At 36.3% G+C, this 23,630-nt stretch overlaps 1 protein-coding gene across 3 annotated transcripts; it reads right to left on the bottom strand.

Moving 5' to 3' along the window:
• Nucleotides 1–10,395: 10,395 nt before the first annotated feature.
• On the bottom strand, nucleotides 10,396–23,342 carry LOC128240036 (uncharacterized). Of its 3 annotated transcripts, none has more exons than XM_052956523.1 (2): nucleotides 23,214–23,342; nucleotides 10,396–12,256 (listed from the first exon to the last, which is right to left on the bottom strand). In XM_052956523.1, exons 1-2 carry the CDS (start codon nucleotides 23,338–23,340, stop codon nucleotides 11,142–11,144), a joined length of 1,242 nt encoding a protein of 413 aa, XP_052812483.1. In that variant the 5' UTR covers nucleotides 23,341–23,342; the 3' UTR covers nucleotides 10,396–11,141. The 3 variants fall into 3 exon arrangements, with proteins under 3 accessions (XP_052812483.1, XP_052812496.1, XP_052812489.1); XM_052956536.1 differs by lacking the exon at nucleotides 23,214–23,342 and adding an exon at nucleotides 18,049–18,151; XM_052956529.1 differs by lacking the exon at nucleotides 23,214–23,342 and adding an exon at nucleotides 17,982–18,142.
• Nucleotides 23,343–23,630: the final 288 nt, after the last annotated feature.

Genomic DNA, 23,630 nt, shown 5'->3' with positions numbered 1-23,630 from the left:
CAAGGCTTCCCAACGATCACACCAACTTAAATAGGCAAATGAAATAACTCTATTATGCATTTAATACAAATTATGGTCCTATATATTTGGACATAGAAATGCTGGTTAACAATTTCTTGCAACTACAATTCAAAGTTCATAACTCAGTAACCACTGAATGTATAATATTGAAGCTTTATACAAGGTTTCCTAAGCAGCAAACCAGCTGCAATTTGCAAGTGGGATAAATTTATCATGCATTTAATGCAAAGGCTGGCCCTTTGTTTTTTACTCAGAAATTCCGGTAAAAGATTTGCGAAACGAGCAAGGGGACCATAGGGACCTATGTCACTGTGTAGCCGAGACCTGGCCCTAGGAGATGGCACATGTGAATACCCTAGGATTTTAGGCAGGCTATGCGGAATAGGGACATGAACTCGATTCCCAATGCCAATCTGGCCCATATTCAGACACTGTTATGGTGCGGATGCCTTTAAAACGAGCAAGGGGACAAATGACACTGTATCCAAGGGTTACCTGGCGGTGTGATACATTCGGGGAAACTGTAAATACTACGAGGAGTTTAGTCTGGCCCCTTCCTAAGCCCAACATTATGCGTATATTGGCAATATAAGCCCTATTGACCCCTACTATACATCTAAGAATCGATCTCGCAGAAACGAGCAAGGGGACCATAGAGACCTATGTCAGTGTGTAGCCGAGACCTGGCCCTAGGTGATGGCACATGTGAATACCGTAGGATTTTAGGCAGGCTATGCGGAATAGGGACATGAACTCGATTCCCAATGCCAATCTGGCCCATATTCAGACACTGTTATGGTGTGGATGCGTTAAAAACGAGCAAGGGGACCAATGACACTGTATCCAAGGGTTACCTGACGGTGTGATACCTTCGGAGAAACTGTTAATACTACGAGGATTTTAGTCTAGCCCCGTCTTTAGCCCAACATTATGTGTATATTGGCAATATAAACCTTATTGACCCCTACCATACATGTAAAACTCGTTCTCGCAGAAACGAGCAAGGGGACCATAGGGACCTATGTCACTGTGTAGCCGAGACCTGGCCCTAGGTGATGGCACAATGTGAATACCCTAGGATTTTAGGCAGGCTATGCGGAAAAGGGACATGAACTCGATTCCCAATGCCAATCTGGCCCATATTCAGACACTGTTATGGTGCGGATGCCTTTAAAACGAGCAAGAGGACCAATGGCACTGTATCCAAGGGTTACCTGGCGGTGTGATACCTTCGGGGAAACTGTAAATACTACGAGGATTTTAGTCTGGCCCCGTCCTTAGCCCAACATTATGCGTATATTGGCAATATTAACCTTATTGACCCCTACCATACATGTAAGACTCGTTCTCGCAGAAACGAGCAAGGGGACCATAGGGACTTATGTCATTGTGTAGCTTAGACCTAGTCCTAGGTGATAGTACATATGGATTGCCTAGGATTTTAGGCTTGCTATGTGGGATTGGGACATGGAAAGGGCTCCAAAAGCCTATTTGCTTCATATTGATTAAATGTTAATGCGCCCAAACCAGAGTTTTCCCAGCACACGTGAGGTATGTGAGGTTGAAGGGTTTCCAAATGCCTACCACCCTGGCATAGTGGCGATACCCATGATTGTTTCACGTGCACGTGTTAATGCCTCGAACATGACCCATAGCAGCCTATTTAACGATGCATAAGGCAATGTTCACGTGCTTAATGCGCCCAAACCAGAGTCTTCCCAGCACAATGGCCTATGTGAGGTTGAAGGGTTTTCAAATGCCTACGACCCTGGAATAATTGCGATACCCATGATTGTTTCACGTACACGTGTCAATGCCTCGAACATGACCCATAGCAGCCTATTTAGCGATGCATAAGGCAATGTTCACGTGCTTAATACGCCGAGCAGAGTTTTCCCAGCACACTGGCCTATGTGAGGTTGAAGGGTTCCAAATGCCTACCACCCTGGCATTGTGGCGATACCCATGATTGTTTCGCGTGCACGTGTCAATGCCTCGAACATGACCCATAGCTGCCTTTTAAGCGATGCATAAGGCAATGTTCACGTGCTTAATGCGCCCAAACCCATTTGCGACACCCATGATTGTTTTACGTGTACCTGTCACGACAGGCAACATCGGCTACATAGGCTGCACGTTGCAACCTGTTTACTACACAGGCTAAAAAGGCTACATAGGCTGCACGTTGCAGCCTGTTTACTACACAGGCTAAATCGGCTATATAAGCTGCACGTTGCAGCCTGTTTACTACACTGGCTAAACCGGCTACATAGGCTGCATGTTGCACCCTGTTTACTACACAAGCTAAATCGGCTAAATAGGCTGCACGTTGCAGCCTGTTTACTACACAGGTTACATAGGCTACATCGGCTACATAGGCCATCTTCACAGTCATGATTAGTGCTCCATCATGCAAAGGCGGGGCTCTGTAGGCGGCGTAGACTGCGCTTTGTTTCATTTAAAATGGTGAAGAAATGGTAAGGCAATGTTCACATGCTTAATGCGCCCAAACCCATTTGCGATACCCATGATTGTTTCACGTTCACCTGTCACGACAGGCAACATCGGCTACATAGGCTGCACGTTGCAACCTGTTTACTACACAGGTTAAAAAGGCTACATAGGCTGCACGTTGCAGCCTGTTTACTACACAGGCTAAATCGGCTATATAAGCTGCACGTTGCAGCCTGTTTACTACACAAGCTAAATCGACTACATAGGCTGCATGTTGCAGCCTGTTTACTACACAGGTTAAATCGACTACATAGGCTGCATGTTGCAGCCTGTTTACTACACAAGCTAAATCGACTACATAGGCTGCATGTTGCAGCCTGTTTACTACACAAGCTAAATCGACTACATAGGCTGCATGTTGCAACCTGTTTACTACACAGGTTAAAAAGGCTACATAGGCTGCACGTTGCAGCCTGTTTACTACACAAGCTAAATCGACTACATAGGCTGCATGTTGCAGCCTGTTTACTACACAAGCTAAATCGACTACATAGGCTGCATGTTGCAGCCTGTTTACTACACAAGCTAAATCGACTACATAGGCTGCACGTTGCAGCCTGTTTACTACACAGGTTACATAGGCTACATCGGCTACATAGGCCATCTTCACAGACATGATTAGTGCTCCATCATGCAAAGGCGGGGCTCTGTAAGCGGCGTAGACTGCGCTTTGTTTCATTTAAAATGGTGAAGAAATAGTAAATTAATTTAGTATTATAAAGTTATAAAGTGTTTATTTTAATCAAAACATTGCCTTCCTCCGACGAAACATTTTATCACGTAGCATACTGGTGTACCAATCCTCAGTCCGCTTTTGTGTATGACCCGCATTGCGATGTTTTATATATTTGATAAAACTTCAATGACAAGCTCAGTTGCATTCGGAACTCCTCGGCCATTTTTTTCAAAAACAACCTCGGATGTATGCAGGTATATCAGTTGAAGTAGTTCGTAAAATTTTGAATTATATCATTAATTAAATGTAGTGTGTTAGAGTTGTATTTATTGATCTAAGTTTAAATTGATTGCCATTGAATTGTATTATTGCAAACATAATTTTACTGCTAAATAAAATTACTACGCGATCTACTTGCAGCGGACTTAAACGTACGACTTTTTTAGTATGTAAACCGTCTAAATACATCCGAGGTTGTTTTTAAAAAAAATGGCCGAGGAGTTCCGAATGGCTCAGTTGTATAATATTTTTAATACATGTAATGCACAGAAAACCTACATGTTATAATATCATATTTTAAGAACGTCATTCTGAAGCGATAACTCTTCAAACGGTGAGATTTCAGTCAAGTTATAGACACACTAACAATACATCATTTCAGTTGTATTATAAAACATTGTGTCAACAAAATGACACATATATATATATATATATATATATAGAGAGAGAGAGAGAGAGAGAGAGAGAGAGAGAGAGAGAGAGAGAGAGAGAATATTATTCAAAGCGGATGGTTAAACATTTAACGTTTATACTATTTAATTACATATATGCGTTTTGTTATATTTGATTTGCATTGTAACATGTATTATGGGCTGGAGGCCTTTCCTTGAATAAAATTTCGTTCGTTCGTTCACTTTAAGGTAGAGAGATATAGGCGATAGAACAACTTATACCACCTCCGACTATTTGGGAAGTTAAAGCTTAGAACTTCTATTGGCTGTAGATCATTAACAGGAATGGCAGCTTTAAATAAACTCTTTACTATTTTTTGGGGTTGTATTTATTATAATAAATCGCAGTGAACGTCACGTCTTTCCCTTTGACAGCATCAAAATCCTATGGATTAACGAGAACAGGATAAGCTGAATGAATATGCTAAAATCGTGATAAAATAAACACAAGATATTTCAATGGTAGAACAGAAATTAAAAGTGAAACCAAATATGGTAAAATTTAAATGTGATTTCAATATCTAAAAATGCATAAAATATCAATTTTCCAACTTAGGCCACTCCTTTTTTATTTTTTGGTTTACAAGATTTTTTGGGAAAAATGTCCACCGGGCGGTCGAAAAAAAAAAAAAAAAAAAAAAAAAAGGAAAAAAATAAAAAAAACATACTCTTTAAGGGTAAAAATCAGAGAACAACATAAAAACATTGAAATTTTATATCATTTACATGACATGTTAAATTTTTAAACTGCTATTAATGCATGTTTTAATACACTCAAAGTTTCAAAGTTCTAATTAAACACACAGTTTAAATCATACATACTGTGCATATAAAACATCAATGAAATTGACTATAAAACATGTTTACATGTATAAACTACACTTTTTATCAAAGATACATTGAATATCACTCAGCAAGACATTTGTTAAGCTTCAAGGGTATGCTAAAGCAAAAGTGAATGCAGAACACTAAACTGAACAATATTAAATTGAAAAAAAAAGAGAAGGCAATTTTACGCATTAAAATACAAAAAAATGCACTGTATTAAAACAATACATAATATTTTCTAAACATTGTTTCAGTTATTTCAATATTGGAAAATGCCAATAAAGTGAAATAATTACCAATTTAGTAAATAAGGAAGTAACATTTTATGAAGACATTTGGGCTTTAACATTGTGAAAGCAATTCCTGAAAAACTAAAAACCAAACTAGACCTAGATTTAAGTTTTAATAACCTTTACGATGGTGGGTCCTAGTTGTGTGTAACCCGATCCATGCTAAGTTCGGATATTTTCGGACCGGGATATTTACCATGGGATGTTCACCAAATCCATTTCAAATTCAAATCTTGCAGCAAATTACCACATCAGTACATAAAAATCACATAACAAAATAATAAATCTAGCATGTGACTTAACATTATGTACCAATGATAGTAACAGAGAAATCCATAATTATGTATCGGATATTTTCATCTTCTCCCAACTCCGCCATTTTGTGTACACACGAGTTCACAGGGCATCTATACTTCATGCTTGTTTATTTTTCATTTTAAAGAGTATTTCTTGGTTACAACAACAAATCTCATTTATAGTGAAATATCAAGTTCATTACAAATTGAAATGGACTTATTCAAAATAGTTTTCCGTGTTGTTTTATCTAAATGTTTTGCACACATCTCCTGGCATTAGTATTAAAATGTCATTGACACATGTGTTCAACTCTGTCATTGTTTTTTACTCTACTTTTAACCCAAACATGAATAAACGTGTAATCTAGAATAAACACAAGCTTTACATTGACTCAATAACAAGTATTTCCAAACCATTTTGTGATTTCAAATCCATAAACACCATCGACCGAACTTGTGAAACTAGGTCACCGGTGTCTACTTAGAAATTTTACTTTCGATTTCACCACTCACACTTAGTGCACTGTTATTTGATATTTAACCATAAAATGTTTTTCTCACACATAATTTACAGATATTTGTGTCTATTAATTCGATGGCAGCCGCTGACAATTTTATTTTTTATCTATAAACAACAATATTTTCATGACCTAAATTGGCGGGGAATAACAACAATCACGTGACAGTTATTGTTTGTGTCGGCTGTTTATTGCTATTGTTATTTTAACAACTCCTGCATATTTTAATTAATTATTTCATACAAAGAATGACTACTATCGTCAATTCCGCCATTGCCATCGGCGCTGCCATAACAGTTGACTGGCTCACATGCTACCACTATAAATTGGCAAATACGGCCACGGAACAACAAACCAGTCGAGATCTACTGCATTCGTACTCTTATCTGTGCGTTTTTCTTTCGTTTCGTACCAAAATCAATACGGTCGGGAAAATAATTTTGAAAAAATAGTGAAATTCATTTTTTATTTTTTTTGTACTTTTCGGAAAATTAGACCCGCCGGTTTTGTAAACCAATTTATATAAAAGTAGTGGCCTTAAATATAAAAATCTGCGATTTGATTTTTTGTCAGCAGTCTTTTATTTCTGGCTTTCATGGACTTTCGCATAAAAACGGCTCGTTCCAAGACAAAAAATAAAAAAAGTTGTTAAAACGTTCAATCTGTGAGAGTGCAGCTTCAAGGGCTTTTAGACTTCATTAAAGAATCATCTTTATGATATTCACAGTAAACCATTGTTAGGTTATCGAAATCATATCTAAGTATGTATATTTGCTAATTGAAATAAGCTACATAAGGCAGTTAAGCTTAAGAAGTTTCGAGAAAATGGCGCGATGGATTAGGCCATACCCATGGATTAATTGCATTTTACATGAAACAAACATTTAAGGCTCTCATTTGTTTTATTTAAAAATGTTTTCAATAATAAATTTACTTATCTAATGGCCAAAACAACTCTATGTACACATTCTTGACCAATTCCAAAATGAAATTGTAACACCAAATGAAGGTTCACACATTTTGCACATGAGCAATACTAGCAATAAAAAAGCGGATTATTTTACCCACAGGTTATCGTTCAGCTAGTTTGCAAATATACAAGTAAACATTGGATAACTCTTGGCCAATCAAAAACAATAATGGCTAACTTTGACTGAGCCCAAAAGCCAAGTTTTAAACAATTGGGAACACTGTTTATATTTGATACCTATCCGTATGCTCGTTCTAAGTGTTGATAACATGCTTAGAAAAACTAATTTGTGAAGGAAAAAAACGATAAATGATTCACTAAATTTTGAAAAGCAATGTTTTAAAAGCAGTCAGATGTTTTGACCCCGTGATGTGTTGACCCGGTGAGATGTTGACTCCGTGATGTGTTGACTCCGTGATGAGTTGACTCCGTGAAGTGTTGACTCCGTGATGTTTTAACTCCGTGATCTGTTGACTCCGTGATGAAATTACTCCGTGATTTGTTGATTCCGTGATGAGATGACTCCGTGATGTGTTGACTCCGTGATGTGTTGACTCCGTGATGTGTTAACGCCGTGATGTGTTGAATCCGTGATGAGTTGACTCCGTGATGTGTTGACTCCGTGATGAGATGACTCCGTGATGTGTTGACTTCGTGAAGTGATGACTCAGTGATGTGCTGACTCCGTGATGAGTTGACTCCGTGATGTGTTGACTCCGTGATGTGTTGACTTCGTGAAGTGTTGACTCAGTGATGTGTTGACTGTGATGTGTTGACTCCGTGATGTGTTAACGCCGTGAAGTGTTGACTCCATGATGTGTTGACTCCGTGATGTGTTGACTCCGTGAAGTGTTGACTCAGTGATGTGTTGACTCGGTCAGGTGTTGACTCCATTATGTGTTGACTTCGTGATGAGTTGACTCCGTGATGTGTTGACTCCGTGATGTGTTGACTCCGTGATAAGTTGACTCCGTGATGTGTTTACTGAGTTATATGTTAACGCCGTGAAGTGTTGACTCCGTGATGAGTTGACTCCGTGATGTGTTGACTCCATGAAGTGTTGACTCAGTGATGTGTTGACTCGGTCAGGTGTTGACTCCATTATGTGTTGACTTCGTGATGAGTTGACTCCGTGATGTGTTGACTCCGTGATGAGTTGACTTCGTGATGTGTTTACTGAGTTATGTGTTGACTCCGTGATGAGTTGACTCTGTGATTTGTTGACTCGGTGAGGTGTTGACTCCGTAATGAGTTGGCTCCGTGATGTGTTGACTCCGTGATGTGTTGACTCCGTGATAAGTTGACTCCGTGATATGTTTACTGAGTTATATGTTAACTCTGTGATATGTTGACTCAGTTATGTGTTGACTCGGTGAGGTGTTGACTCCATGATGTGTTGACTCCGTGATGTGTTGACTCCTTGATGTGTTGACTCTATGATGTGTTGAATCCTTTATGTATTCACTCAATTATGTGTTGATAATATGATGTGTTGATTCGATGCTGTGTTGACTTCGTGATGTAATGACTCCGTGAATTGTTAACCCCGTGATCTGTTGACTCAGTGATGTGTTGACTCCATGATGTGTTGTCTCCTTGATTTGCTGACTCAAAAATGTGTTGACTCCGTGATATGTCGACTCTATGATGTGTTGACTCGGTGATGTGTTGACTCGCTGATGTGTTTACTCCGTGATGTGTTGACTCCGTGATGTGTTGACTCCATGATGTGTTGAATCCATGATGTGTAGATTTAATGATGTGTTGACACCATATTGTTTTGATTCCGTAATGTGTTGACTCCATGATATGTCGATTTCGTGATGTTTCGACTTCGTGATGTGCTGACTCTGTGATGTGTCGGCTCAATGACGTGTTGTCTCCATGATGTGTTGTCTCCATGATGTGTTGATTTAATTATGTATTACTTCTTGATGTGTCGACTCCGTGATGCATTGTCTTTCGTCGGTGTTTATTTTTATTCATATTTTGATATTGCATTATTATTTAAAATGATGCATGCGTATGTTTGCTTTGTTCTTTTTCAAAATCTGAAAGCAAGATAGCGCAGCACTATGATTTCATGGACAGGAGCCATATCCTTAGAATAGTTCTGAAGTTTGTTTTTTTTCTCATGGTTTCCGGTGGTTTATAAAAGATGTATCAGTGAAATAAAAATGGTATTTTTACTGTTTAAAATAGTGTAACAACATTTTGATATTTTTCACTTTTTTAATTATTTTAGGCCGCTCTCAGTTTCCAAACAAACGTCGATGGACACAGGGCTGGGACACAATTTCAACGTATTAGTTCCAAAATGACGTTACATGGCATGACAATTTGCGCGTTTTTCTATGAAAATGACTTTTAATTCGCATTTTATGGCATATAATAAAAAGAAATATGATTTGTTTTAGTGCAAGGTCGTAATAAATTTCACCGAGTGAGCACCAACAGTTATATTTCACGAGTAATAGAAACTCAATAACCCTTAGCTTTCAACATTATTGCTTATACCTTTCTAATTTATACGGAGATTAGTTAGTGTGTGGTCACAAAGAAAGATGAAGTAGTTAAGGTTTATCGAGGTGTTCAATTTTACATATGAATTGTATTGAAAATATTGCAATTTTATAAAGTTTGATCAAGAAGAAGAAAGGATAATATATGACGTCAATGAACCGTGCAGTGTTTTCAGTGCAAGCTCTTTAACTCACCTCACTCAGAGGTCTTTGTTTTCGATGTTGGTATACTCATAGCCTTGAAGAATAACCTGCCGATTTAAAACAAGGCTGATATTCTTATTGTATATATTCTTTAATTGGTTTTCAACATTTATTTAATTAAATGACAATTTCATGGTCGTACTGCTACTGCTGCTGCTGCTACTGCTACGACTACGACTAATACACTACTTCTACTACTATATTACTACCATTACTTCTATTCTACTGTAACGGTCCGCTGTAGGCGGCGGATGTGCATTCATAATTTCGTTATAGACGGATGTACGTTCATAGTACGTATGTTTACTTTGTCGGTAATATGCAAATTAGCAAAGCCCGGGCTCTGTGTGAATAGAGAATTAAGTGTATATAAAGACCAGTGGACCCCTTCAGGGTCGAGCATGCTTTTCTCTGAAGGGATCTGTTGGTGTTTGTTACGTCGCACGTTATACTACTACTACCATACTACTACTGCTGCTGCTACTGCTACCGCTACCACTACCACTACCTCTACTAGTAGCAGAAGTACTGCATCACTACTAATATTACAAGAACAACTACAACCACATCTACTACTTCAAAATTTTGAATAATTCGTTTTTACTTGTTCTGCAACACTTATACTATTAGTTCAACTACATCTACTATTGCAAGTCTTGGAATGACTTCGTTTAAACAACAACACATATATGCGGTACCAGTCGAGCAGATTATTGAGTGCGTACATGCAGATGGCAAAGAAACACATGCAAGTCTCGGCAAACAACTTTATCCTTCAGGGTCGTTGTATCATTAAAATAATTCTAAAAAAAAACAATGCTCCATGTTCATTGCATTTCTGTATGTATTTTGAAGTTTACACATGATTTATATTATATTTAAAGACATGAATGTGGTTTTGAATTCTATTTTGCATGACCTCTTTCTTGGGTGGATGGATTCACAGATGACCGAAGATATGCAGCCACTACTGTGCCACATGGACGTCATATAAAGTGACTTTAAACAAAGAATGATAACAAAACACGGATTGGTCTTGATATGGTTTTCTGGTGTTAATATAATAGACAAAATGTTCATAATCAGTTAAAATCTCCTTAAACTATTTCCTTGAAATTCATAATAAAGTTGTAAAGAGGAGTCATTTTATATATAACGAAGAAAGGGATTTCGTTGTATGCCGACACATAATGTAAGTTTGTTTTAAAGAGTCGGCTCACAAATTATTACTTTCTAGCCTCATTCATGCGTCTGGATTCAAATATATGACCCAAAACGGCATTATATCAAATATACCTTGTAAAATAGAAATTAGATTAACGAAACAGCGTGAAGTCGACTGGTAGAATGACTACATAACAATTTGCACCTACATCATAAAATGCTCCTGCAAGACTTACCAATCAATACCAATCAATACCTGTCTGTAACTCCTCTCGTTTTGAGATAGACATATGTCACGCTTTACTATCGAGAGGCGTAAAATAAATGATACTACTTCTGTTACAGCTAATGCTACTTCTGCAGATACTACAATTTTACGACTCATTATAAGTGGGTATTTATGAAAGTCAATTTGATACAGTTTTATTCCATAATAAACTCTTATTGAGTTTGACAGTTTTCATAAATCTCTTAGGGCTGACATTTGAATTTGCCCAGGCATGCTTTGTAAAGGTAAACATATTCAGAGTCCTTACGAAGCTTCGTTTCTTCAGATATGCACACATCCTTTGAACAAGGGAAGACGTTCGGTCAGTGCTACATTTGCCATTGTCTGCGTTAGCCACTGGCAAAGAAAAATATTGAGTGTTAGCCAAATATAACGAGTCTTCCTCTCTAAATTGCTGTCTTCCTTTATAAAGAAATGGTTCTACACCATCAAGATGTTTCATTTGACTGGCATGGAACATTTCATCTTTTGATATGTTTGAATACATAAGGTAACACATAGAAATGAAGCTAGGTCCAGATATATCCAAGCTATGTACCATCATTCTTGCATACGGCAAGTTGTCGATCAAATATTTCATAAAAGGGTGCTTTGGTCTGCAGAAAATAAGATTGTTATTTAATCTGTATGGTTGACCACTGTTGAACACTGGATGCTCAAAGGGTTCCAGTGTAAGCACGCAAGGGTACTTTACAGTAACCCTGTTTAGAGGTCTTAGAAATGTAAGGTCAAGGTCGGCGTAAACACCCCCAAATTCGTACAAAACTATGTACCTTAACACGTCTCCTTTAATAATATTTTCCATGTAACTATCAAACACGGCTAGAAACCATTTGTATCTTTCTGATATCAGGCTTCTGGCCTTTTTTCTGTCCCAAAACATGTAGTTCCAATCGGCTTGACTATGCATATTGAAAAATGACTTTACGGACGCTTCAAACTGTGTTGGTACATTTATCATATCACTTGTATCATTGTCATTTTCGTCTGATATCCACATCTGGTGCATTATTCGAGGAATCCTGTTCTCAGCGCCTTCAACAGAGGGAAAATCCCGAACAACGTCTGGTTCGAAGCCATCTGCAATAGCGTATATGCTGTCAATAGGAGCGTGACTAATGTTTTCTCTGTGAATGTGTCCATATCGAGTCTTGTTCTCTGGTTTTGTCGATTTAAAAAATAGCCGCATACCCAATTTGTCCAAATGCATGGTAATTCGTCTTCGAATATCAACTGAAAGGAGATAAGACTTCAAAAATATAACAAATGACATCGTTCTGACCAATTGTTAAATATATGTTATATCGTGGCATTTCATACTTTGCTCAACACCGGAATATTCATGAAAACTGATGAAACTAGAATCTCATTGCGTTAATTTTTCTTTCTGGAATTGTCAGTCTATGGTATTCTGTTTTTTGTCAAAACATCAACATATCAGTATGTGGTAAATGGTACATTCTTTCAATATTTTTGACACGATCATTTAGAAGGAAATGCCTTTTCATTAAACGAGTTTGATTAGTTATCAAATCGTCATAGTTATAACCTAGAACAATATGTTTAATGTTCTAAATATGTTTATGTAATCAACATTTTAATAATATCTACATAAAGAAAATCTTTTAACTTCCATGTAAATCCATTTAGATTTTCTTATAATATTTTGTTATTAACTTAAATTAAACTGTTTGACTTTATTGTCCACAAAAGATATATGAACAATGGTATACTAAGAGTTCCAGCAAATATGATATTGTAATCGTCTTTAACCAGGGATAAATGGATTTTCATAAAATTGTTTAAAATAGAAAGGAACAGAATACTTATTAACCAGAAACACCCATGTGGAGGAATATCATACAATGGCGACAAGTTAAAACACGCGTACATATTCATACATATATATGCAATATCAATCAATACATACAGCATATAACATACCATCAAAATTATAGCAATACATATGAATGCACTTATAAGTGGTTATATATTTTATATGCATACATCTATATCTATAATTATGTTGGATATAATGTTATATTTCTAAGTTCGAAAGCCTTGTATATAAACACAGTCATTTAAAAAATATTTACGTTTTTTTTGTATTGATCAACTCAACTACTCATACATACTAGGATGTTGTCTATAGTACCTATGTACATATACATATCTCACTCTTAGTTCATTATGCAATGTGTATTCTAAAAGAAAGTGGTATTCATCTTATATATCTACTTGTTTCTCATGTTTTCGAAAGGCTTCTTGGTTTGAAAACTTACTTAAAGTTTGTTACATCATATAGCTTTTGTAGAAACAGTTGATCTTGAAGTTTCATTTGAAATGATAGGTATTGCTTATTTTAAAAAAATGCTTCCATTTTCTAAAAATATTTAGTCGATGTGGCCCGAATTTCCTATAGTGTTATGTAAAGCATGTTAGAGTAAATATTCTTATTTAATACAAAATAGTTTATTTTTCATTTTTTAATATCTTTATAAATCGATTACCCCATATTATTTCTTATTTAATATTGTAGTAAGTTTTGGGTATATTAGTGTTATTAATAATTACTTAAGTTTGATTAATTGGCAGTTGTAAAACAATTTATTTTTGTTTATTTTTGTTATGGCTTTAATTCTGTCTACATTCTGATGGTATATAAGGAATATTGTCCTTAATTGATCCAATATTTATGATGGTATAACACCAGTATTACAGTTATTAACTGTATTAGTAAAATAGTTCATCCATTCCAATTCTTATTATTTTAAAATAATATCTCAAATCAGGCATGTCTTAAAATCCTTCAATTTTGTTTCCAACAACTGTAACTTTATTTCCATTTTCAATCGAAAATTTTTCAAAAATAAAGGAATTACCAATCGGATTAATTGAATCAGGTGTTAGAAAGCTTTGGAAAAAGGAAATGGTGAGCTATCGTTTAATTCCATTATTTACGATTTTTTGTTACATTTTACTAATATTTCATTTAAGTTAAGTTCGTACATTCATTTTTTATCATTTCCAAAATAAACAGTTGTTTGGCATTACACGATTTGAACTGAAAAATGCATACCATCCGTTACATTTAGTTTGCATTTGCCAATCCAAATACCTTGTGCTTTTGCCTTATTTACTATCAGTGTCATCTGCGAGTTAATTAAGTTTAAGCTGTTTTCCTTGTATGTGTATACCTTGGAATGTTTTATCTTTTCTTAATTGACTTGACAACACTTTAGTTACTATAATAAAAAGTAATGAAGAAAGTGGACAGCCTTGTCGTATACCACGTTGTAGTTGAAATGAATCTGAGAAATGTATCCGTTATTAGAAATGTTTGACGTTATTTAACTACACTTTGTTTCAGCCGATTTAGAAATGAGGGTTTAAATCTTAATTTATTCAAAGAATCGAACATAAAATATTTATCAACAGTGTCAAAGGCCTTTTTAAAATATAAAAAAGAAATTGCACCGTCCATATTGAATTTATCAATTATATCTATTTGCCTTATGTATGAAACGTATATTTCTTTTTTGTGTGTCCTTGTTGATCATGACTTATAATACAAGGTAAAACAGATTGAAGACGCGATTTGATGTTATTTCCAGCGTCCGGGGATTCGTGTATTTGCTATTTTAATCCTATGCGAGGTAGTTATTTGGTCAGTCGTTTGAATTATTGCAACTCTATGTCGAATATATTTGTGGTACAAAATCATATCCCAAAAGCCAAACGTCTACTCTGCTTTTTTTCAATGTCTTTTTTACGCCTCCAAGTTTTTTTTCTTCTAGTTGGAATAATTTCCTAATATCACACAGTTTACATGTTTGAAGCTTTGATAAGTTTTCCGCAGTTCTGATTTTGGACAACTGTGCTCGGCTTATACAGTCGCCAATGATGAACGTGTCAGTATAGTCAACACCAATTATCCTGAACTATTTTCATAATATCATATAGGAGGTGTCTTCCATATGGCCATGCCATCCCGCAATGGTCACAACATCCCACATATTGTTGATGACAATTGGAAACCAGTGTCATTCTATGACTGGAGCACCTTCTTCAAAGGCATGTTCAAACCACTAAAGAACATTTCCAAATACCTTTTATTTGAAGTATCTTCTAACGAGCCAGGGGTTGTTAAAATCAGGAAGTTTGAAGTTTGTTGAAGAGAAATTAAACATCAGGATAACCTGAAAGTGGAACTTTGTGTTCTGCCAGAGCAGATCTTTGGTGAAGGAATACGTGCTGAAAGGCAGTGTAACTTAAATGATGTAATTACTAATAAGTGATTTTTGCAGATCGGAAAATGCCAAAAATACAGCATGCCCCTTACCATAATTTGCAAAAGAATACAATTAAAAGGCCAAAACAATTATAATGATAAGTTTTCAGCTGTTTTGATTTTGGATTTCGGACAATTAAGTTCTGCTCTTACGGTCGCCTATGGTAAACGTGTCAGTATAGTAACCACCAATTATCCTATTAACTATTTCAATGTACAATATTTGACATTTTGTTATAAAAGACATGTTTTTCTTTTTTATTGTTTGGCGTATAGAAGTGAACTTGAGTGTATGAATTATCAAATCATTATGACTAAATTGACTTAAGTATACCAGCCTTATAATATTTCCATTCAATAAATCCATCTTTATTATTTGTTCAATCGTGTTTATAACAGCAAGACAACGCATTTTTGAGAAAACAAAAACACATTTAAGACTGTTTATAGGAGCAAGACATGGCATTGGCGTGGTAAAAGTATTTGCAGACTGTTAATAACGGCCTGACATGGCATTGACGAGGTGAAACTCCTTTCAGACTATTAACAACGGCCTGACATGGCGTTAACGATGTGAAACTCCTTTTAAACTGTTAATTGCGGCCTGACATGGCGTTAACGATGTGCAACTCCTTTCATACTGTTAATAACGGCCTGACATGGCATTGGAAAGATGAAACTCCATTTAGACTGTAAAAAAACAGACTGTTTATAGTGACAAGACAACGCCCTGGTGAAGTAAAATTCCTTTCAGAGTGTTTAAAGCGGTAAGACATAACATTGGCCAGGTAAAACCTCTTTCAGAGGGTTTATAGCAGAAAGACAAAGCATTTGCAAGAAGAAACTCATTTCATACTGTTTATTCAAGGCAAAGGCGAGGTAAACTTTCTGTCAGACTGTTTATAGTAACACTCGAAGAAAACGGGGAGGTAAAGCTCTCGTTTTATGTTTATAGTGGCATGACATGGCATTGGCGAGGTGAAACCTCTTTCGAACTGTTTATAACGTCCTGAAATGGCATTGGCGAGTTGATTTTTTTTCAGACTGTTTATATGGGCAAGACGAACCTTTGGCGAGATGAATCTCCTTTCAGATGTTAAAACAATTGAAGGCATAGGTAAGGTGTTACTCTTACAGACTGTTTATACCAGCAAGACAAACATTAACTAAGTGAAACTCATTTTAGACCGTTTACGTATATGGGCAAAAACATATCTATGAGGGGAAACTTAATTCAGAATGTTTAAATATATGGCATTGGCGAGGTAAAACTCTTTTCAGACTATTTAAAGTGGCCCGACAAAGCATTGGCGAGGTGAAAATCATTTAAGAATGTTTTAGTGGCAAGAGCTGACATTGACGAGGTGGAACTCCTTTAAGGCTGTTTAAAGTGGCAAGACATGGCATAGGCGCGGTGAAAAGCCTTTCAAACAGGTTATAGCGATAGGACATTCCAATTGCGTTGTGACTTTTTTTTTAGACTTTTTATGTTGGCAATAAAAGGCATTTGCGAGATGAAACTCATTTCAGACTGTTTATATTGGCAAAAGAGGGCTAGACATCACATTTACGATGTGATACTCCTTTAAGACTGTTTATAGCGACAAGACTTAGCATTGGCAAGATGAAACTACTTTCAGAACGTTTATTATGGCCTGACATGGCACTGACGAGGTGGAACTGAAATCAGACTGTTATTTGTGGCAAGACAAAGCATTGGCGAGATGAAACTCCTTTTAGACTGTTTATATCGACAGAACATGACATTTGCAAGGTGAGCCTTCTTTCATACTATTTATAGTGTAAATAACGCATGACATTACAAAAGTTGTTTCCATGACAAGTGATATAGAGAAGAAATGTATGATCATTTGTTTCTGGAACCACAAATTAGGTTTGGAAATGACCAACATCTTGATCTGTACATTTAAATAATACAATTTAATGTATTTAACCTCAACAGAGGAGGAAACTTTGCCTTTAGGGCGCTTATTCGCAAGCAAGATATTGTAATAACACCTGCAAACAACTGACCAAAAACGGACGACATCAAATCGGTGAAAAAAACATATTGAGGCAGCGGATCACATATTAATTCCAAAGTAAGATGAAACAGTTTGTAACACAGAATTTTGCGTTACGATGGCATCAGAAAAGAGCACATAATTATCTGGTGCCGCCCACATACTTTCATCCAAGAAGACTGAAAGTTAACCCTTAAGTGCAGAAACAAGGCGCACGATTCAGAACTATAGTTAGTGTTATAAGCACTTATACTAACGATGGAGAAATTAACGGATTAATAACCAACATAATTCGCTAAAGACTAGCTATATTAAACACACTAAGGACACCTTTGAGAAATACACAACTGTATAAAAAACATTCCTGTTATGTAGTGATTGACGAGCTGCGAGTTTTACTCGTCAGTACCTCTCACTGAAATATTTTATAATCGATTCACATATCGTGTCGATCATTTGGAAAGATACTCATTCCTTCAAGGAAAAAAACTTCAGAGATAGTTCTATAAATGATTAACAAAGTGGATAACACGAGTTCAACCCTGGTTTTGAACTTTTCATACAAAACAGGGAGCAAATTGATTCAATTAAAACTAGATATTTGTAAACACTAATACAATATATAAGATTAATTATAACTTACAATTTGAGAAAAGTGTTCCAGCTCCAAATATAACAATAATACTAAAGAAACTTATTTTAAGTAACACCTTTAGCCCTTTATTCCTTCCAGACCACGCGTTTCTAAGCATCATAATGGATTCAGTCTTAAGATTTATATATAAGTATCCTTTTTTAGCTTGATGTTTGCCGAGCGTTTTTTGTGCAATAAACATGATTTGAATTCAACCATGAATGAAAAACGTGAATATTAAGGTGTATATATTTTGTAATTTGATCTTTGAAATACAGTGGATCTCGGGTAGTGTGTCATTGTCATTGAAGGCGCACACCGTTTAAAGATCTTCTACAATAGTGGTGAGTTATGTATGTACAATTTCCATTGTAAATTTTGTATTCTGTATACTACGTTATTGGACTGAGGAAGGGAATTTATTTCTACAAGCCGCTCATTATTATAGTAATGGACTATACACTATTTAAAGAGTGGTCTAAATTGCTTAAATAATAGACAGTCAGTTGAAACAACTTTAAACAATACTAAAAGATACAGGGAGCACACCGAGACATAGATGACGTTAAATCATGTTTCAAATATTGTGATGACAAGTAGCGAAAGAGAAGCAGAGCCATTAATTAACGTCTAGTCCACTGAGGAGGTATAAGAAACAATGACTATTCCATTAAGGCGGTGAATGAATCAATGACTAGTCCACTGAGGCGGTAAATGAATCAATGACTAGTCCACTGAGGCGGTAAATGAATCAATGACTAGTCCACTGAGGCGGTAAATGAATCAATGACTAGTCCACTGAGGCGGTAATTGAAATAATGACTAGTCCACTGAGGCGGTAAATGAATCAATGACTAGTCCACTGAGGCGGTAAATGAATCAATGACTAGTCCATTAAGGCGGTGAATGAATCAATGACTAGTCCACTGAGGCGGTAAATGAATCAATGACTAGTCCACTGAGGCGCTAAATATATCAATGACTAGTCCATTGATGCGATAAATGAATCAATGACTAGTCCACTGAGGGGATAAATGAATCAATGACTAGTCCATTAAGGCGATAAATAAATCAATAAATAGTCCACTTAGGCGGTAAATGAATCAATGACTAGTCCACTGAGGCGGTAAATGGTAAATGAATCATTGACTAGTCCACTGAGATGGTAAATGAATCAATGACTAGTCCACTGAGGCGGTAAATGAATCAATGGCTAGTCCACTGAGGCGGTAATTGAATCAATGACTAGTCCACTGAGGTGGTAAATGAATCAATGACTATTCCACTGAGGCGGTAAAATGAATCAATGACTAGTCCACTTAGGCGGAAAATGAATAAATGACTAGTCCATTGAGGCGGTAAATGAATCAATGACTAGTCCACTGAGGCGGTAAATGAAATAGCGACTAGTCCACTGAGGCGGTAAGTTAAGCAACGTATAGTCCACTGAGGCGGTAAATAAATCGATGACTTGTCCACTGAGGCAGTAAATTTATTAATAACTAGTCCATTGAGGCGGTAAATGAAACAACGACTAGTCCACTGAGGCGGTAAATGAAAAAAACGACTAGTCCACTGAGGCGGTAAATGAAACAACGTCTAGTCCACTGAGGCAGTAAATAAATCAATGACTAGTCCACTGAGGTGATAAATGAATCAATTACTAGTCCACTGAGGCGGTAAATGAATCAATGACTAGTCCATTGAGGCGTTAAATGAATCAATGACTAGTCCACTGAGGCAGTAAATGAAACAATTACTAGTCCACTTAGGCGGTAAATGAATCAATAACTAGTCCACTGAGGCGATAAATGAATCAATGACTAGTCCATAGTGGCGGAAGTTGAATCAATGATTATTCCACTAAGGAGGTAAATGAATCAATGACTAGTCCACTGAGGCGTTATCAATGACTAGTCCATTGAGGCGTTAAATGAATCAATTACTAGTCTATAGAGGCGGAAATTGAATCAATGACTAGTCCACTGAGGCGGTAAATGAATCAATGACTAGTCCACTGAGGCGGTAAATGAATCAACGACTAGTCCACTGAGGCGGTAAATGAATCAATGACTAGTCCATTGAGGCGTTAAATGAATCAATGACTAGTCCACTGAAGCGGTAAATGAATCAATGACTAGTCCACTGAGGTGGTAAATGAATCAATGACTAGTCCACTGAGGCGGTAAATGAATCAATGGCTAGTCCACTGAGGAGGTAAATGAATCAATGGCTAGTCCATTGAGGCGGTAAATGAATCAATGACTAGTCTATAGAGGCGGTAATTGAATCAATGAATAGTCCATTGAGGCGTTAAATGAATCAATGACTAGTCCATTAAGGCGTTAAATGAATCAATGACTAGTCAACCGAGGCGGTAAATGAATCAATGACTAGTCCACTGAGGCGGTAAATGAATCAATGACTAGTCCACTGAGGCGATAAATGGATCAATGACTATTCTATTGAGACGGTAAATGAATCAATGACAAGTCCACTTAGGCGGTAAATGAATCAATGACTAGTCCATTGAGGCGGGAAATGTATCGATGACTACTCCATTATGGCGGTAAACGTACCAATGATTAGTCCATTGAGGCGGTAAATGAATCAATGACTAGTCCACTGAGGCGTAAAATGAATCAATGACTAGTCCACTGAGGCGGTAAATGAATTAATGACTAGTCCACTGAGGCGGTAAATGAATCAATGACTAGTCCACTGAGGCGGTAAATGAATCAATGACTAGTCCACTGAGGCGGTAAATGAATCAACGACTAGTCCACTGAGGCGGTAAATGAATCAATGACTAGTCCATTAAGGCGTTAAATGAATCAATGACTAGTCCACTGAAGCGGTAAATGAATCAATGACTAGTCCACTGAGGTGGTAAATAAATCAATGACTAGTCCACTGAGGCGGTAAATGAATCAATGGCTAGTCCACTGAGGAGGTAAATGAATCAATGGCTAGTCCATTGAGGCGGTAAATGAATCAATGACTAGTCTATAGAGGCGGTAATTGAATCAATGAATAGTCCATTGAGGCGTTAAATGAATCAATGACTAGTCCATTAAGGCGTTAAATGAATCAATGACTAGTCAACCGAGGCGGTAAATGAATCAATGACTAGTCCACTGAGGCGGTAAATGAATCAATGACTAGTCCACTGAGGCGATAAATGGATCAATGACTATTCTATTGAGTCGGTAAATGAATCAATGACTAGTCCATTGAGGCGGGAAATGTATCGATGACTACTCCATTATGGCGGTAAACGTACCAATGATTTGTCCATTGAGGCGGTAAATGAATCAATGACTAGTCCACTGAGGCGTAAAATGAATCAATGACTAGTCCACTGAGGCGGTAAATGAATTAATGACTAGTCCACTGAGGCGGTAAATGAATCAATGACAAGTCCATTGATGCGGTAAATGAGTCAATGACTAGTCCATTGAGGCGGTAAATGAATCAATGACTTGTACACTGAGGCGGTAAGTTAAGTAACGTCAAGTCCACTTAGGCAGTAAATGAATCAATATCTAGGCGACTGAGGTTGTAAGCGTTCTAATAATGACACCAATTAAGCTCTTTTATTGATATATTAAGGGTTTGTAAATTTCAAGTACACATGCCCGTAACTTTTCATACAATTTAAATATGACGTATCCTGTTACGTTTTTTGGGGTTTGGTTGCTAGTTTGTAGTATCAAGAGTGATTTAAATGCGTATTATGTATACACTTATAACATAACGAAATGATACTTTTGACGATGATGTTTCTATCATTGCAGTCGATGATGTTTGTTTTAAATTTGCAGACATTTCCTCACTTTGTTTTCGGTTTAATATTATCATCCCGTATTTGTCTCTATGACACGTGCGTAATATAACAATATAACACCGTAAGATTAAGATCAGTTGAGAAATATTTAAGAACTTGAAGAGTTTAGAAGTGTAACTTACGAATTAATATTCACTGCACTAACGCAGATGACGTCATAGTATATATCGTTTACCTTCAAAACTGGCTAGGGACCCAATAACAAATGTTATATGACAACAAACTATTTGATGTTTTTTTCTATTTTCTGTGAAATTGAATAGGCTGCTCATTTGGGATGAAATATTTGCTATTTTATTCAGTGGTAAATCGGTCGTTTTGGACAACTATTTTTTAGCGGTTTTATCTCCCCTAGTTATAAATGTATTTGCATATTTTTATGTTTATGACAATTGAATGATTGCGAACAATTCGATGCGGTTATTATGTTTATTGCAATAATTTCAAATGAGATATTTATTCAATATATCCCTAACCTAAATATACAAATATGTTGTTGTGGTATTTGCGATTCGTGTCAATTATCATAAAAGTATCATTTTTTAATACATATGTTACTTTGTATAATAACATTTTACGATAGAAATTCGTTTCTTCAGAAATGGTAATTGTTTCCATCAGTTACACTATCTCGGCACATCTTGGCGATTATGGTATAATTGCACGATGTGGACGAGCGCGTTCACCACTAACGTCGATTTCACGACAGTCTACTGACGCAGTAATTGAAGCAAAAAAGAAGAAAAAAATAAACATCATGAAAACCTGCAAAGTGGAACATTGTGTTCTGCCAGAGCAGATCTTTGGTGAAGGAATTAGTGCTGAAAGGCAGTGTTACTTGTATGATTTTATAAGAGATTTTTGCAGATCGGAAAATGCCAAAAATACAACATGCCCCTTACCATCAAATGCAAAAGAATGCAATTAAAAGGCCAAAACAAAAACAAGTGCTATAAGAAGTTTTTGCTTTAAACTGACGGGCATGTCTTAAGCTTGCCACCAGAGAAGAGCTCATAACTCTCTGGTGCCGACATACTGTTATACAGGTAGACTGAAAGTTAACCCTTATTAAAGTGCAGAAACAAGGCGTAGAACTATAGTCAGTGTTATAAGCATTCAAGTAATGGAGAAATTTACAGAATAAAGACTAACATAATAAGCTAAATGCGTATCGATCATTAGGAATGATACTCATTTCTACAACAAAAGAAAAAAAAATGGATGCATTTAGAAAAAAAACTTCAGAGATAGTTCTATAAATGATAAAGAAAGTGGATACTAACGAGTTCAAACCTGGATCTGGCCAATTCATTCAAAACAGAGGGAGCAATTTGATATACAATAAAACTTATTGGTTAACACTTGTAAAACATATAAGAATAATTAAAACTCACAATATGAGGAAAGTGCTTCAGCTCCAAATATTACAATTATACTAACGAAACTAATTTTAAGTAACACCTTTAGCCATCTATTCCTTCCAAAACACGCGTTTCTAAGCACCATAATGGATTCAGTCATATGATTTTTATTTAAGTATGCAATTCATTTTTAGCTTAATATTTGCCCTACGTTTTTGTTTGCAATTGATTATTTGAGTTAAACCATTATTGTCAAAACATCAATGATTTACGGGTAAATGTGTTTGTTAAGGCGTATTTCTTATGTATTCTGATCTTTGTTATACAGAAGCTGTCGGGTTGTGCGTCATTGTTCGAAAGCTCACACCGTTTAAAGATATCTGTTTATTTGAAGATATAATCAATTCTGTTAAAACATAATATATATTCAAGTACATGGCTTTTGTCCTA

This window comes from Mya arenaria, chromosome 1 (genome assembly GCF_026914265.1).
Source record: "Mya arenaria isolate MELC-2E11 chromosome 1, ASM2691426v1".
Taxonomy (NCBI): domain Eukaryota; kingdom Metazoa; phylum Mollusca; class Bivalvia; order Myida; family Myidae; genus Mya; species Mya arenaria.
Note: the sequence above shows the minus strand (reverse complement) of the source record. Positions and strands in the feature narration are given on the sequence as shown.